The 17939-nt window shown below is 35.5% G+C and overlaps 1 protein-coding gene across 5 annotated transcripts; it reads left to right on the top strand.

Annotated features, from left to right (window-relative positions):
* The first annotated feature begins 1926 nt into the window (after positions 1 to 1926).
* On the top strand, positions 1927 to 17461 carry LOC110658150 (chaperone protein dnaJ 15). 5 transcript variants are annotated; one of them, XM_021815669.2, is made up of 12 exons: positions 1927 to 2084; positions 2356 to 2616; positions 3409 to 3532; positions 6366 to 6448; positions 6524 to 6635; positions 6754 to 6858; positions 6978 to 7028; positions 15670 to 15759; positions 15854 to 15962; positions 16058 to 16206; positions 16290 to 16343; positions 16901 to 17461. In XM_021815669.2, the coding sequence occupies exons 2-12, from the start codon at positions 2489 to 2491 to the stop codon at positions 17114 to 17116; spliced, it is 1221 nt and encodes a 406-aa protein (XP_021671361.1). In that variant the 5' UTR covers positions 1927 to 2084; positions 2356 to 2488; the 3' UTR covers positions 17117 to 17461. The 5 variants fall into 5 exon arrangements, with proteins under 5 accessions (XP_021671361.1, XP_021671353.1, XP_021671344.1 ...); XM_021815661.2 differs by having other exon boundaries at positions 1928 to 2084; positions 2348 to 2616; XM_021815652.2 differs by having other exon boundaries at positions 1929 to 2090.
* Positions 17462 to 17939: the final 478 nt, after the last annotated feature.

The raw sequence follows: 17939 nt of genomic DNA, 5'->3' as shown, positions 1-17939 counted from the left end.
ATTCTAACTCTTGATGTTATGGGCTTCGCATAGGTGTTTTCATTTCAATTAAATTCTATGAGCGATTGGGACTGCAATTTCAGGCTGGACGTGTGGGCTGCTGAACCCATTTCAGAAGTGGGTCAATATTACAGTACTTTTTATCATTTTCAGACACTCCGGACGCATTTCAGGTGTTATAATTGGTATAGGTAAACCCGAACTCTAAATTTTCCTTTTTATCTAATATTGAGTTTAGAATAAAATCCATAAAATATTCGTGGGTAGTCAGAAAATTATAATTCTAATTGCAATAGTAAAATGGCAATGACAAAGATTGCAAGGAAAACTATAGAATTTTTTAGGTTAATTTGTATAGTTTTTGCAAAATATTAGTTTTAAGCTAAATAGCTGAATTGTATAGTTATATGAGAATTGACTGGTTTGACAGGCTCTCAAGGGGCATGGTGCTGTTATTGTAATGTAGGCCTAAAACTTTTTGGATTGAGAAGTATTAGTTGAGTTGTTTTGCAGATTAGGTAGATTCTAGGTATAGGGAAATTCTGACGGATTTTCGGCATAAATTTAGGATGTCTTTGACTCTATAGTTATTTGTTTTGATTTATTATTAATAAATTTCTTGAATATAATTGTTTAGGTGATCCGAGTCAACCTTCTTATTTTTCTCAGCCGCCCCAATAATACTTGGATAATTTGTGAGTTTGACATTGATTTTATTTGTAATTTTAATATTATTAATTTATATTAAAGGCACGCTCATGTATTAATTTATATGTTTTTATGTAATTAGTTAAATGCTAGGCATGTTCCTTTGCTGTATATGTTATTGAATTTGTTTGTGGATATCGCCTTAAAATAACTTAGAGCTGTATACATATGTGTTGGCGTGAGAATAGTGTGGATATGGATATGAGTAAGACGGGTAGTCATAGCTGAAGCTTGACTCGCTGAGACTCGATCCTTATATATGGATAAGTTGGGGTGAGCACGGCTTTGAGTTAATCTCGCTAGCCATCGTACTTAGATTATTAAGCAAAACTCCGGCTTATGTTGACCTCGCTTGCAGGCATTGGATTATTTAACTATTTTTCTTCAGATAACAGATGACTTTATTTGTAATTAACCTACTTTATTTCCCTGTAAGTTTAAACAGAAAATATTTTGATTGTTTTTATTGTCTTATATTTAAATATAGAACTCTGCATGCATCAATAGTTATATTTTTATTTGGGTTGTAATAATTTAGTTATGCAGTTATAAAAAAATTAATTATGTGAGATTGCATAGTGGTTTATTATTGATGATGGAGGGAGCTGAGCTCTCAAGTATTAATTTATGTGATTTGAGGATTGTGGGGATGACCTGAGCTCTCCATATTATATTATTTATTTACAGGTCGGATGAATTAATATTTTTATTAGACAGTCTAATTTATAATTAGACTTTATCCGTTTATTTTTTCAAAATTGAGCTTTATGAATATATTAGAAATAGTTAAACTTACTATAAATTTTGAGGACTTTATGCTGACCTACATATATCCTGATATCTATTTGATTTAGAAATCACAATAAATAATTATTTTCTTATTTTCTCTTTAATTTTAAATTGAATTTCTATATTCACGCTCTGAACATTAAAAATAAATCATATCATTGCTTTTTTAAAAATTAATTAAATAATTATTAAAATTTTTTCATTATAAATAAACACTTTAACATTTTTATTACATTTTAATCATTTATTTTTTAAATAAAATATATTTTTTGTCCCATTCATTCTAGTTCGAAAATAATTAGAAAATTTGATGATTACGTACTTTATTATTTAAAATTTAAACTAAAATTTATTAAAAACACGAGAATGCAATTTTTAATGTAATTTGTAAATGTCATCGTTAGCTTTTTAGAAGAAAAAAAATTCAAATAATAAAATCCTAATTCTGCTTTTTCCTCCTTTTGGACTAAAATCAGTTGGCTCTCGCAAAAGAGGTGAAGAAGAAAACGAAGAACAAAAAAAAGAGTAAGAAAGCTACCAAAACGTCCTTACGTCATACATCTCTCTTTCAATTCTATTCTCATTAGGTAATTGTAAGTCTCAAAACCCTAGCTACCTTCTTCAATCTCTTTATTCTGAATTTGTAATGTATATGTATAATTAGCAGATCTTTCCTATTTTCAATTTGTTATCATTGAAATTTCAATTCGCCTTTTGTCTTCCCGAGGAGAGGAAGAGGGATCCAAAAAATGCTTTGAATTGTGTGAAATTTTAGGTGATTTTACGTATGTATATATGTGTGTGTGTTTATATTTTTTTATTGGCTTTGATTTTTATACTTTGATGGTAGATTTGCAGGATACGGTAGCACGATTGCTACGAATTTGGTCCATTGAAGGGATGTTATAGTTTTGCTGATTCGTGGTAGAGCAATATCGAGAGAGAGAGAGAGAGAGAGAGAGAGAGAGGAGGGTTTTGGAAGAAGGTGGGGATGGGTTCGAAGAAAGCGGAAAGTACATCAGCTCCAGTTATTCGACGAGACCCGTATGAGGTATTATCAGTATCGAGAGATTCTAATGATCAGGAGATTAAAACTGCTTATAGGAAACTAGCTCTCAAGTAAGTTCCATCCATGTTAATTACATGTTCTCTGTTTCTTTAATTTCTCCGAACTTTTTGGAATTGAACGCGTGCCCTACAAGGATATTGCGTGGTGTGAATGATTTTTGAGCTAAGAGGTACTGATGTAGTCTTAGGATTGCATTAGTAGCTCAAATATAGCTCAATGAGGTTTTTGTGTGAATAAGGAAGATACTTCACACAAATTAGACATTCTCAGCTGGGAAATTTAATCATCTTATGTTTGTATATAGGTATTTTGATGTTATCACTTTAACCATGCTCAGATGGAGTTCAATGTAACCTGAGGCCCATTCCCTTTTCTGTTCTACTTTCCTTCAATTTACTGCATTTCTGTCAAACAGTGTGTGTGAAGTTAATTTTGATAATATACTATAGAGTTGGCCTTAGAAATTGAACTTCTGTGGAATTGGAGGCCATTTGGGACTCTGTTCCACTTTTGAATTCTGAAGCAATAAGTATCTTTGTACACGTAATGTTATGGTCTTTAATCAGCTTCATACCATCAATTTTGTTGATGGCTTCACCTATGTTTTGCATGCTATAACCAGGGTGATGGTTAGAGTATTATTGCCATCATATCTTTCTCAATAAACCTAAATTGTTTATTCTAAATTGTTATATATCCCTTTTATGATATGATAAGTGTTTGTTGTATGGCATTGGCATCCTTTAATTTTTGGTGACGTAGTTCCTTTTTCTGTGCCAATGCCACTTGTGTTACTTTGTATGCAAATATTTAATCTTATAGTCAATATAAATCATGGGCAGGTATCATCCAGACAAGAATGCAAGTAACCCTGAAGCTTCTGAACTTTTCAAAGAGGTTGCATATTCCTACAGCATCTTATCTGACCCAGAAAAGAGAAGGCAGTATGATAGTGCAGGGTTTGAGGTGCATTTTTCAGCTCCTTTACTTTTTCCTTTTTATCACATCTTTAATATGATGTTTGGTGCCATTTTGTAAAAAAGACAATGCACAGTGTGGGGCTTTAGGTGCTTCTTCTTCAGGTCAATAGGAACTGAGACTTCCCTATGGAAATTAGAGGGGCAAAAAATCACGATAATGTGCTTGGGGCCAAGAAAACCCTTCAGACATCAGTAGTCAGAGCTTGTGACATTGTTGAACTGAATTTTTTCACTAGAATCCTTCTCTAGCGGATATGTATTATATTTCTTTCTTAACACCATTATCACCTTCCACAATGGTTGTGTCAATAGTTATAACATGTTGATTTTCTCTCCCAAAATTTGCAGCAGTTCCTTTCTGCCTGTTATCCATGAAGGATATATGAGGTCACTACAATCCTGAATAAAAAGGAATGAAACACACAAGCTACCATAGCCATTTTCATCGAGTGTAACAAATTTATCATCATTTTGCCAAAAGCTTTCTTCTTATATGAAAAAACCACTTTGTTTCACTAAAGGTCATCTATTTTGATCATTGGAGAGGTGCCCTACTTCCCTTGTGTTTGTGCCTATCTATCAAAGTTTAAAATTTTAAATGGGAAGTGAAATGTGGATACCACCTGGTGAATTCTTTGCTAGTATATCCAATGCTCAGCCCCCCTGCGCCCTCCTCTTCTTCTGTCTCTGTCATGTAGATCCTAAAAGGGTGGTTAAAGCTTAAAATTTTGGAATGAGGGTTTGAACATATTAATGGGTTTTGCCTGTAGGTTAACTACAGGTGAATAAGGATTAGGGCTAGTGAAATCAAATCCAGTTAGTTTGGAATTGGTTTTACTGGATTATTCGTGCTGAACAAAGTAACAAAATTATATAGGAGGATTTGTAGTGATAGAACCAAAGAGCTAAGTTTAGGTTTATACATAGTTGTGAAACCAAGAGGCGCACCAGGTGGGGAGGACATTGCTTCAAATCAGCAAAGGCGGGCGACCTCACAGAGGCGTGCCCCAGTGAGGTTAGCTCCGCCATTGCAGAAAGTCGACTGAAAAAAAAGAAAAGAAAAAAAGAAGAAGAAGAAGACAAGATGTACCTGCTGGTTGGCAGCTGGCATATACTAATTGAAGAGTAAAGAGCTTTCTTTTTCTTGTTTGGCAGCTGTCATGTACTAAGGTAGAGTAATGGGCAGATATTTAACTGGGCTGGGCTGGTGGTTTTGATGGGTTAATGATTTAAATAAATGGGCTGCCGGTTATTAGTGTTTTTCTATGTATTTTTAATTCTATTTTTTCATAAATTAAATATTAAATATAAATTATTTTTATATTGAATACATAATTACTCTTAATAAGTTTATAGAATTTAATTTAAATAGTTTTAAGTTATTTAGTAAGATATTATTAATTAAATATATAGTAAAATTAAAATTATAGGGCAATAGAAAATTAAAATTATCATTTCAATGCTATATTTGGTTAAAAATAAAATTAATATAATGCATTTTAATGATAATTTTTACTCATATATGCAATTTAATTGACAATGTTGATTTTCAATAAAATGAAAATAAGGAATGTAAGGAATAATATATTACATATATTTTTATATGAATTAATATTATATGAATTTTTTATTTTTGCACTTCACCTTACTCAAGCTTGCCCCTTGCCCCTAAGCTCTAGGACCCTTGGCGCCTTGGTGCGCCTTGAACCTTTAATAACTATGGATTTATAATATGCTGGATAATGTAAGTTTTCCCTGCAACTTGTAGGATGTATTTTCTAGGTGAGGAAGAGTTATTACTAAGTTTTAGAGGAACAAGTGTACTGGAATGAAAGAAACAGAGAGTTTGTTAACTCTGTTTTTGGAACGTGGAGAAGGGTAAAATGCAAAGATAACAATTGTGATACCCCAAATCCCTCAGTTAAAAAAAAAAAAAATCGAGATGATTTATGTATAGAGTTCTTAGTGAACTACTACTTTTTAAGAATGGGCAACCTGGTCAAGCCACCCTTGGTCCAATTGTTAGGTCAATAGTCAACACGAGTTTGAATCATGGAAGTTACTAATAATAGTCTAAATTAGCTTGAATTATGATTGTGGTATTAGAGCAACCATTGGGCACAGAAGTGTAGAACTAAGCATCGTGTAAGAATAAGTTATACCGTGGAAAGTCAATGTGAGCCACCTCTAGGATCCACATTGGGCTAAAATTATTGGGTATGCAAGAGATTTGAATGGAGTCAGCTACATTCTAGTCCAACAAGGATGTCAGGGGTATGGACTATGTAGCCAATTCCCAACTATTGGGATGATATATAATCAAAGGTTAGTGTAGATTCCTAACCTGTAATTGTCCACCCACACTAAGTTAAAAAATAAAACCTCATGGATTATGATTGTGGCATTATGCCAAATAAATAAAAATTGCCATAACAGCCAAAAAAAAAGGGGAAAAAAAATGGTGGGTGGACAATTACGCCTCATAACATATCCTACTCAACTAACTTCTTCATGTTTGAGGCCTCATTTTCTGTGTGTGCACAGAGAGCTAAAGAATCTCATGACATTCTATTCTCTGTCTTCTTATTGTGTGCTAGAGTATGTATCATGTCAGCACTCTGGATTCAGGGATGAATTAAGAGATGCTATATCACCTTTTGTTTTGCTACATAACATTACTTGTTAATTGTGCATGGAAACAATTCATGTGAGATTCAATGACTTCTTTACTATGATTCGCTATTTTTTTCCTGTTTGCATAATATGTAATTTGCCAAAGACATCGTGATTTTTTGGAACCTATTATTGACTCTTTTCAGGCTCTTGATGCTGAAAGCGTGGATATGGAAATTGATTTGTCTAATCTGGGTACTGTCAACACAGTATTTGCTGCATTATTCAGGTGAGTTTTAGTTGGAAGTGTGTGGCGCTTGTACTTTGATTTAGCTATTTTTAAGGATCTTATTCTATTGTATAGCAAGCTTGGTGTCCCTATCAAAACGACAATTTCTGCTAATGTTCTGGAAGAAGCTCTTAGTGGAACTGTCACAGTCAGACCCCTTCCTATTGGAACATCAGTTAGCGGAAAGGTGTTTAGCATTTCTTACTGATATGGGTGTTTATTTTTGTTTTTTTTTTTTTCTTTTCCATGAGTTCCTTTTTCTTCTTTTCCATGTATTATTTTGTTTATTCTCTGTACTGTTGCAGGTGGACAAGCAATGTGCCCACTTCTTTGGTGTAACAATAAATGAACAACAAGCAGAGTCAGGGATTGTTGTGAGAGTAACTTCAACTGCACAAAGCAAATTTAAGGTTGTTGAATTATATTTGCAATGTCTATGAGGATCTTATTAGCGCTTCCTTGGATCTGTGTTTGAAATATGGGTCTTTTGTGCAAAAACTAAAGCTTGACGTTGCACATGTAATTTCAGTTACTTTATTTTGAACAAGATGCCAATGGTGGCTATGGTTTGGCATTACAGGTACTTATCATTTCTCATAATGCTTTCCATTTTCTACTCTTTACTCCCCTGCCCTCTTTCCTTCCCCTCCCCTTACTTCTCTTCTCATCTCAAAACTTCTCATTGTAAGTTTGCTGAATCCTTTCTGTAGCGTATGAATATAAACATGTCATGATTGATGGTATAGATAAAAGTTGCTGGCTTGCTTTGAATTTTGGATAATTATGGTTTTGATTACTATTTTTAAGTATCCACATTGATTAGGACATTAGGTATGTTTGTAATGTGCCTTATAAAGACTTGGGCAATCCTCCCCGCTTAAGCTAGCTTTTAGGGGCGAGTTAGGCCCAATTCATTTTCTCATCAACTATAATTTGAAATCAAGATTAATCTAAAGTAACTGAAACTAAACCGTTTAACATATTGCCACTTTGTTGTTGATTAAAATTTTCTGATTTGTGATCAAAGTAACTGAACTAAACCGTTTAACATAATTACCACTTTATTGTTGATTAAAATTTTCTGATTTGTGATCTGTTTTTTGCAATTACAAATTTCATCCATGAGCACTCGAGCATACTGTTTGAACAAGCAGGCATTACAAATTATGTTACACTTAAGAAATTATACCTGTTTCATCAAAAAGAAAATTAGAAAAGGAAGCAAATCATGCAGGTGGCAAACAGGTTGCAAAAAGATAATAAACTAAGCAAAAAAGAAAACATAGTGCAGGAGGCAACAAGAATGATAAAGAGATTAAGAGAAAAGGGGGATGGGGACATCAGAGCACTTGGGACAAAAATGGAGGAGAAGAAGGAACAATGAAGAAACCTGTCAGAGAAGAATGAATACAGAACAAAATGATGATGAAGAGGAGGAAAATAAACTGAAGCAAGAAGAGGAAAAGGGGGGTTTGGCCATTTCAAGTCTCTGGGGAGACGGATGGTAGAATGAATTAAGGCACCAATTTCAACTAATTCTATTAAGTTAATTCCATAAGGCTCGTAAAGCACATGACTTGGAGCCTCACTTAGAGGTGTGTACTTGAGGATGATATCACACCTCATGCTACTACCGTGGATATAAATCCTGGTATAGGAGTAATGATTTGGGATGCAAGTCATGTTTGAGTTGATATTTGTGTTAATTTTGAGTTAATGTTGAGATGTATTCAATTTTCTCTCAATAATTTCGTACTGCATTTTAACCCGTAATTGCCACCCCTGCCCTAGGGCCTCGCTTTGCCTTGCATCTAGGCTTTCCCAATGGTAGATGAGGTTATTGCTGCTAACTTTAGGTACATAGTACATACCCTTGTTAGATACATTTTGGACACTCAAAATGGATGTGGGTACTTGTGTATGAATGATACTCCAAGTACAAGGAAAAACTATGAAAATTACCAGACAGGGATGTGTACCCTTTCTATTTTATGGACTCGAAGCCTGTTTATTGGGCAAGTAATACAATTTCTAGCCATTTTTTTTTTGTTATATGGAGTGATGTTGTGATACTTGTATGTGGCTTTAGATCCATCACCGTTCAAATGCGATTGTGGATAATCATGGAGGCTTTGGATTATGACACATAGCGACTTATTTTGTGGCAGTGAAAGCATGTATTGAAAATGTTTGTCGATGTTGATCACCTAAAAAATCTTTGGAGTCATATGGAGGACATCAATTAGAGGTCGGCACTTACCAGCTTGACATTGATCTACAAGTCATCAAAGTAGCTCTTGGAAAGGTCTCTATCAACTCCCAAATGGACCTTCAAACACAGAGACCATGGTCAGGGGATGCATATTGTTAGTCTACTTTGGCGCAGATGAATGCCAGGAATTCTTTTAAAGGGTTGTTTGATTCCTCTGGAATTCTTGGGCTGGGTGATCCATTTGTATCTTGTCTCTGAGGGTTTAGTGTACACTTAAGGAGGAATATAATGATGGATTACACAATCCCTGATTCAATGATGAAGTTAGTTTCTTTGTTAGGAAGATAGTGCGCCTCATGTTTGAGATGAGCTCCTTGTATCAGTGATTGAGCTAATCATCATAGAGGTATTAATGGTGTTTCTTGATGGGTGGTAAATTTTTTCTAATAAACTTTATTGTGTTGCTGCTGACTAGCCCGTCAGTTTAGGTGGAAACTTTTTTTATTGACAGTTTGGATTGAGTTTTCTGAAGTTGGAAGTTCGGCTACTTGAAAGACAGCAACTTCTGCTTCCAAAAGACCATATCATCAATTATCCCTAGTTGTTACCTGCCTCTTCAATGTTGTAATGATATGGGTGCTCTTTGAAGGTTTCTTGGGATAATTTTGGGTAAGGACTGAGAGTGTTGATCATTTTGGATGCTGGACTTTCTTTTGTCGAAAGGATTGAAATCAAGGGGTCTTCAGATGCTTTATGGTTATGCATCTTGCTCAAGGAGCCATATCCCGTGTGGAACTATAATCCAGAGAAAAGTTAGACAACATGTAAAATAATGGTATTTAACTTGCCAACTATGATCATCATTTATTGATAGTAAATTACTTAATACTTACTATTACTCTCTTCTGTCCAGTCTCAGGTTTTCAGTGTGGTGTCACGTATAGGAGGAGAAAGTTTAGAAATAGAAAAGAAGAGTAGTTGTTTTGGAGGGAAAAAAAAACTGTTAGTTTGTTGAGAAGTAGTTATAGTTGTTGAAATTAGTCAATGACAGTTATCAAGTAATACTATAAATAGCTGTCATTCATGAAATTGAGATTCATTCTGAAATCAATAAAATCTCGGACTTCTTTCTCTCTAAATTTCTTCTCTCTCTTATTCTAATTCTCGTCCCTCTCTCTCTCTCTCTCTCTCTCTCTCTCTCTCTCTCTCTTCTTCCTCCTTTTTATTTATATTCTTCTAAACTCTCTGTAGTCAGTAGAAACCCTTAATTCTAGGTAACTACTAACAAATTGGTATCAGAGCCTGGTTCCTGTGGAGGGCTTTGATCCAGATCAGTACCAGGGGTGTCACGAGATGCCTAGAAGTCAAGTGGTGAATCATGAAACTGTTAAAATGGAAGAGTTGGAGGAAAAGGTGCGCAATTGGCAAGAAACTGCCGAGAGGAAGCTGGATCTGAAAATGGAGAAAATGGAGCAGAAATTAGATGATATGGGAAAAAAATAATGGAAGAGATGAAAAAAATGATGTGTGGGTTCTTTAATGAAAGGAATAAGGAAGTTGAGGTGAATAGTGAACATGAAGGACAGGGAAGTAAGGGGATCCTACCAAATCCTCCCAAGAAAACTGCTAAGGATCAATTCAGTACATCCTTTGCAGTAAACACTGATGATAATACAAGAATTTTGCCCAAGATTGAGTTGGTGACTTGTGATGGTAGTGAGCCTGGGGTTTGGCTTAGAAAGTGTGAAAAGTATTTTGAGATTTACAAGGTTTCTAAGGAGCAACGTGTGGGAATTGCTAGTCTCTTCTTGATTGATGAGGGAGATTATTGGTTTCAGAATTGGAGTAAAGGGAAAAGTGAAATGCTGTGGGATGAATTTGAGAGGGCATTATGTGCTAGATTTGCGGAAGAAGGAATGGAAGATGTTGTGGAGGAATTTATGAAGACAAGGCAGATTGGGAATGTAATGGAGTATTAGGATAAATTTGAGGAGATGAGGATAAAGATGGAGAGGGTTATGGCTTATCTTGAAGAGGGATATTTTCTGTCAGCTTTCATAGGAGGATTAAGGGATGAAATCCGTCCTATGGTAAGGATTGTTAGGCCTGCATCCCTTTCCCATGCATTTGAGATTGCAAAATTTGAAGAACAGTTATTAGAAAGCAACAAGAAGTCCACTTATCCCTCAAGATCCTATGCTGGTAATTTTAGATCTCAAACTTCAACTTATAACCCTTCCTTTAGAACCTCTCAATTGCATCAGAATTATCCTCAATTGACAAAACCCCCAAACAATGAAGCTAAACCTAATTTCACAGTCTCTAATCCAAAACAATCTCAGTCTGTCACTTCTAGCAATGCAGCCAATTCTCAAGCCTCTAAAACACCTATATCTACAAAACCTAACAACCAAACAAATGTGAGATAGCCCAAACCTTGTTATAGATGTGGAGAAAAATATTTTCCAGGGCATGTGTGCAAGCAAAAGACTGTTATGGCTTTATGTGGGAGTGATTCAAGTAGGGAGGAATGGATTGAGCAAGGAAATGGGGAGATTGAAAGGGAAGGCAATATTGAAGTTCAGCAATGGGAAGATGTGTTGGGTAGTATGGAGGAGGAGATGACACTTTCCCTTAATGCCATTGAAGGGAAGTTGGGGATTGAAACTATTAAGGTGAAATGTTAGTATTTGAATAGCGAGCTGCTGATTTTAATTGATAGTGGTAGCACCCATAGCTTTATTGATGCTAGAGTGGCTAGGGAATTAAAGCTACTTATGGTCCAAACTTCTGCAGTACCTATTTCTGTAGTTGATGGCAGAAAATTAATTTCATATTGCACTTGTTTTGAATTTCCTTGGAAGGTGGGAAAGCATAGATTTGTGTTTGATCTCAAATTGTTGGAGCTGGGGAGTTTTGATATTATATTGGGAGTAGATTGGATGAGGACTATTAGTCCAGTTTTATTTGACTTTGTAAACTCTAGAGTCACTTTCAAGAAGAATGGGAAGGAGATCACATTGTATGGGATCAATGATAAAGCTGTTACTTGTAAGATGTTGCAATGTGAAGACATTAATAAGATGTGGCAGAGGAAGGGAAAGGATTTCCAAAGCCCTCAATTTTATATTGAAGTGCCACTAATGCAACCACAACCAACAGAGCATTTTGAGTTGCCTGAGCTCTTTTCTGTGACAGCTGCAATTTCAGGTAATTCTTCTACAGATTATAATGAAATTCAAGGATTACTTGATGACTATAAAGATCTGTTTGAGGAGCCTAAGACATTGCCTCCTTTTAGAAACCATAATCACTCCATACCATTGCAGCCAAATACACAACCTATTAGTGTGAGACCTTATAGGTATCCACATTTCCAAAAGGCAGAAATAGAGAAGTTGGTATCTGAAATGTTGGCTAATGATGTTATTCAGCTTAGTACTAGTTCATATTCTTCACCTGTGTTGTTAGTTAAGAAAAAAGATGGTACTTGGAGGTTTTGTGTTGATTATAGGAAGTTAAATGATCTCACAATCAAGGATAAGTTTCCAATACCTATGATTCATGACTTACTTGATGAGTTACATGGGGCTGCTGTGTTTTCTAAAATAGATTTGAGAGCTGGTTACCATCAAATCAGAATGGAGCCTGTTGATATTCCCAAGACTGCCTTTAGTACACATCATGGCCATTTTGAGTTCAAGGTTATGCCATTTGGTCTTACAAATGCACCAGCAACCTTCCAAGTTCTTATGAATCATATTTTTCATCCTTTTCTAAGAAAATTTGTTTTGGTTTTCTTTGATGATATACTTGTCTATAGCCCAGACATTTCTACTCATGTCAAGCATTTGGAGGCAGTATTTCAAGTCCTAAGGCAGCAAAGGTTGTATGCTAAGATGTCTAAGTGTGCTTTTGCTTAAAGACGAGTATTTAGGGCATGTCATATCTGGAAATGGAGTGGCTACTGATCCTAATAAAATCAAAGTTATGGTGACTTGGCCTGTGCCACAGAATGTTAAAGAATTGAGAAGTTTTCTTGGCCTCACTGGTTATTATAGGAAATTCATCCATCACTATGGCTCTATTAGCAAACCACTGACTGAATTGTTAAAAAAAGATTCATTTCAGTGGAATTCAGCAGCTCAAGGTGCTTTTGATCACCTTAAAATTGCAATGTCTCTAGCTCCAGTCCTTGCACTTCCTGATTTTACAAAGCCATTCATTGTCGAAACAGATGCTAGCAGTTTTGGTGTGGGGGCAGTGCTGCAACAGCAGAGATATCCAATTGCTTTCATTTCAAAGGCATTTGGACCAAGAAATAAGGGTTTATCTGTCTATGAAAAGGAATTATTGGCTATTACATTTGCTGTTACTAAGTGGAGACACTATTTGGAGCAAGGGCAATTTTATATCAAAACAGATCATGAGTCTATCAAATTCCTCTTGGAACAGAGGCTACATACTAACTTGCAGCAAAAAGGCATTTCCAAATTATTAGGGTTGGATTACAAGATCTTGTATAGGAGAGGGGTGGAGAATAAAGTGGTTGATGCTCTTTCTAGGATACCATTGAGGGAAGCAGAGCAGGAATCTACTTGTATTGTCATTACAGTCATCCAGCCTGCTTGGATAAATGAATTGATAGCCAATTATGAAGGGGACACTCAAATTGGGCAATTATTGGCTCAATTAGCTATTGATAATAGCTCTCATCTTGGTTATGAATGCAAAAAAGGGATATTGTACTTTAAAGGCAGGTTGTTTGTGGGCCCTGCTACTTCACTTAGACAGAAATTGCTGGCCATCGATCATGACTCTCCTATGGGAGGACATTCTGGTATTCACCCTACTTACTTGAGGCTAAAAAGACATTTTTTCTTGCCAGGTCTTATGCAGGATGTGATCCAATGGGTTAAGAAGTGTGATGTGTGTGCCAGTGTAAAAGTGACCATAGCCTGCCTGGTGGTTTATTGCAGCCACTACCAGTTCCCACACAAGCCTGGCAACATATTTCAATGGATTTTATTGAGCAATTGCCTAGGTCTGAAGGCAAGGATGTTATTTTGGTAATTGTGTGTAGAATGACTAAGTATGGGCATTTCTTGGCTGTCTCTCATCCATACACTGCTGCTACTATTGCTAAAGTGTTTCTCAGTCACATTTACAAGCTTCATGGACTGCCTCTTTCCATTGTATCCGATAGGGACAAAGTTTTCACAAGTCTCTTTTGGAAAGAGTTATTCAAGTTGTCTGGGACTTCATTGCATTACACCGCTGCCTATCATCCTCAATCTGATGGGCAGACTGAGAGGTTAAATCAATGTTTAGAATGTTATTTGAGATGTATGACACATCATTTGCCTGCTGCTTGGAACAAATGGTTACCATTAGCTGAGTGGTGGTATAACAATACTTACCATAGCAGCCTCAAGATGAGTCCCTTTGAAGCTTTATATGGCTATCACCCTCCTGAAATTCATTTTCCCTTTCCTGATTCCACTCCTGTTCAGGCTGTTACTAATTTACTTCAGGAGAGACAGCATATGACAGAAATTATACGAGAGAATTTAACTAAGGCCCAACATAGAATGAAATAGCAAGCAGATAAGAAAAGAGCAGAAAAAGAGTTCCAGGTTGGAGATTCGGTATATTTGAGGTTGCAGCCTAACAGACAAGTTTCTATTGCAGTTTCAAGGTCACTCAAGTTATCAGCAAGGTGTTATGGGCCATTTCAGATAGTCGCTAAAGTGGGTGCAGTGGCTTTTAAACTGCAATACCTCCTTCCTCTATTGCTCATCCAGTTTTTCATGTTTCCTTGTTGAAAAGAAAGGTAGAGGACAATATCACTCCAATCTTGGACCTTCCAGCTTTACAAGAAGATCATACTTGGGAAGTGCATCCAGAGAAGCTTGCATATTAGAACTATTGAAAGAAATGGGATTCCAATTTTGCAGGGATTAGTTAAATGGCTACATTTCAGTGAAGAAGATGTAACTTGGGAGGACCAGTCATTTTTGCAAGCTCAGTTTCCATCATTTAAACCTTCTTGGGGTCAAGAAGGTTCTAAAGGGAGGGAAATTGTCACGTATAGGAGGAGAAAGTTTAGAAATAGAAAAGAAGAGTAGTTGTTTTGGAGGGAAAAAAACTGTTAGTTTGTTGAGAAGTTGTTATAGCTGTTGAAATTAGTCAATAACAGTTATCAAGTAATACTGTAAATAGCTGTCATTCATGTAATTGAGATTCGTTCTGAAATCAATAAAATCTCAGACTTCTTTCTCTCTAAATTTCTTCTCTCTCTTATTCTAATTCTCGCTCCTATCTCTCTCTCTCTCTCTCTCTCTCTCTCTCTCTCTTCTTCCTACTTTCTGTCTATATTCTTCTAAACTCTCTGTAGTCAGTAGAAACCCTTAATTCTAGGTAAATACTGACATGTGCTTAGGGCCACCCCTGTTATATGTTGATTCAACCTTGGTAGTGAATTTAAACTTTAAGCAGCATTATTACTTTTATAGTTTCTTATATGCTATATAAAATGTAATGCTACCATTGTTGATCTTGCAACAATTCATTTGGATTAGCATGTAACTTGTATTTTTAATGCTAATCTGATGAGAATGTTGTGGATATTACTTCCTCATTTCATTGTGAGGTTATAATGTGTAAATTTTCTGAAACACTGAAAATTGTTTACTCTTTCCTAAAGGTATTCTTCTTTCTTTTTCTTCTGTTAGCATCCCAGATTTCCCTGGATGCTCAATCTGACTTTTGAAGTTCTCACAATGGTATTGGCACTTTGTGTCGACTTCCATTGAACAGCTTTTGTACATATATGAGAATTTTCCTTTGCTCTACTTTCTGGTTATTGGAAGGAAAATATTTATAGGATGATGTTCTTATCGAAAGCTTTAGTCAGCATGTTTAAACCATTTGCACGTTTTAGCTGTCATGAGGAAGACCTTTTCAACTTGACTGATGCACACAAGTTTTTGTAATTGTCTCTGTACAGGAAGATAGTGAGAAGACTGGCAAGGTGACATCTGCAGGGATGTATTTCTTACATTTTCAAGTGTATAGAATGGATTCAACTGTGAATGCTGTATGAAGTCCTATCTTCATTTCCTTTTCCTCTTTGTATGATAGTTTTTCCTCTTGCCATGGCGGAAGTAATCATTTCCAACATGGTGGTGCAGTTAGCAATAGCCAAGGATCCTGATGCTGCTTTCTTTAAAAGATTGGAAGGTCTTCAACCTTGTGAGGTTTCTGAACTAAAAGCTGGCACCCACATATTCGCTGTTTATGGTCAGAATTGCTTATTTTACCCCTAACTTTTATTTGCTAGTTTTCGTACTGAATTCAAATTGGCCTGACATTGACTTTCACGGAAATTTTCCTAGGGGATAATTTTTTCAAGACTGCTTCCTACACAATAGAGGCAGTTTGTGCAAAATCATATGAAGACACCACGCAGAAACTCAAAGAGATTGAAGCGCAAATTTTACAAAAAAGAAATGAACTACGTCAATTTGAGACAGAATACAGGAAGGTAAAACTTTTTCTTTCCTAGGTGTAGCACATTTGGTAGTTCAGTGTACGTTTCCATGATATGCACTTGGCTATGTTTTGTAGGCTTTGGCGCGCTTTCAAGAAGTAACCAGCAAATACAGCCAGGAAAAGCAATCAGTATGTTTCAAAGCCTTGATGTTCCTTAATAGGTGTTTTCATTCTGAATGAGTGCTGTATTTCCTGACTTGACATGCACATCTGGACACGAATGCTTGCCTGCATATAAGCATTCCATATACCATAAAACACCTTTGAATAGTTACTCTGAGCTGAGTTGATTGCAAAAAGGGAATGCGATCATCTCCTTGCTGAGCAATGGCAGCTCTCTCTCTCTCTCTCTCTCTCTCTCTCTCTCTTTCTTTCCTTATCTAGTCTACAATCTCTTGCCAGCTATTGTGTACTCTAAAATTTGTCTTCTCAGTTAATATTTAGTATACGTGGATGATTTCAAAAAAAAAAAAAAAAAAAAGAGTAATATTTAAATGTTTAAAATCTACTAGATTGGAATAACCTGTCTCTATGATCTGTTCTTCACGCCTACTGCCTATTTTCTTCTCTCCTGTCTTCTTTCTTTCTGTTCAATGTTTGAATGGCCATAGCCTAGTTGACAATATTATTTTAGTGTGTTTATTTTATTGTTTAGCCAACTCTGTAATTTTTGTTGCCCCACTTAGGTGGATGAACTGCTAAAACAGCGGGATAACATACATTCTTCGTTCACTGTAATGAGGACGGTCAGTAATTTAAGTAATGGAAGTACAAGCAAAGTTCTTGGTGAAGATTCAAAAGCTGAGAGTCCAAGGGAAGATGGAAGTGATGGAAAGGATAAATCAGGCAAGAAGAAATGGTTCAACTTGAACCTTAAAGGATCCGATAAAAAGCTTGGTTGAAAATGGTGTTTAGATGATTTTTACTACTTGGTAGGTTTGACCGGGTTAATTATTACTGCATTAAATTCTAGGGCCACCGATTTGTTGCACTCAAAGTTTGTCTTGTATTAGTTTTGTTCTGTTTATTTTTCCTTACTAGGGTTTTTTCCGAGGTGTTTTTCTATGGCATGCTACCATATGGTTCTATAAGTTTCAGTTTTTGAAGGCATGTGTGTATAATTTCAATTCATATTTTTCATAGAATGCGTTTCTTGTCCCTGTAGCTCAGGTAGCAACTTTGAATATATGTTGTAATACTTTTTTTTCCCCGGTAATACATTCATTTCTTTTTTATTTTGTAAGAAATTCTTGCCAGACTTGACTCTTTGCTGATCATTTTGTGTTGAATCTCATGTATTTAACCTGAAGGGTACTGTCAAACAAATACGTAGACCTACAGGAACATTTCCATGAATGAGATGAATTTTGGAAGGCTGCAAGTAGGCTGGGGCACATAAACAAAAATTTTGTTTTTTTACATTGATGGTTTGGTCGATTTTATTAGCTCTTTATTATTATTATTATTATTATTATTATTATTATTATTATTATTATTATTATTTCTCCAATCAATTCTGAAATATAGATTAAAAATTTATAGATGCTCATCATTTAATAAATTTAGAGCATATTGGGTAAATTATAGTTTATTGAATGAATTTTGAAATCATTGTCCATTGAATTTTTAATTGTGTTGTAAAAAGGATAGGACTCTAAATGAATGGATGATGGTGATTTCTCATTACATTATTTTGTCAAGTGGGTGATTGTTTTATTAAATATG

The sequence above is a fragment of the Hevea brasiliensis genome, chromosome 17 (assembly GCF_030052815.1).
Source record: "Hevea brasiliensis isolate MT/VB/25A 57/8 chromosome 17, ASM3005281v1, whole genome shotgun sequence".
NCBI lineage: Eukaryota > Viridiplantae > Streptophyta > Magnoliopsida > Malpighiales > Euphorbiaceae > Hevea > Hevea brasiliensis.
The sequence above is the reverse complement of the archived record's forward strand: the minus strand, read 5'-3'. Positions and strand labels throughout refer to the sequence as shown.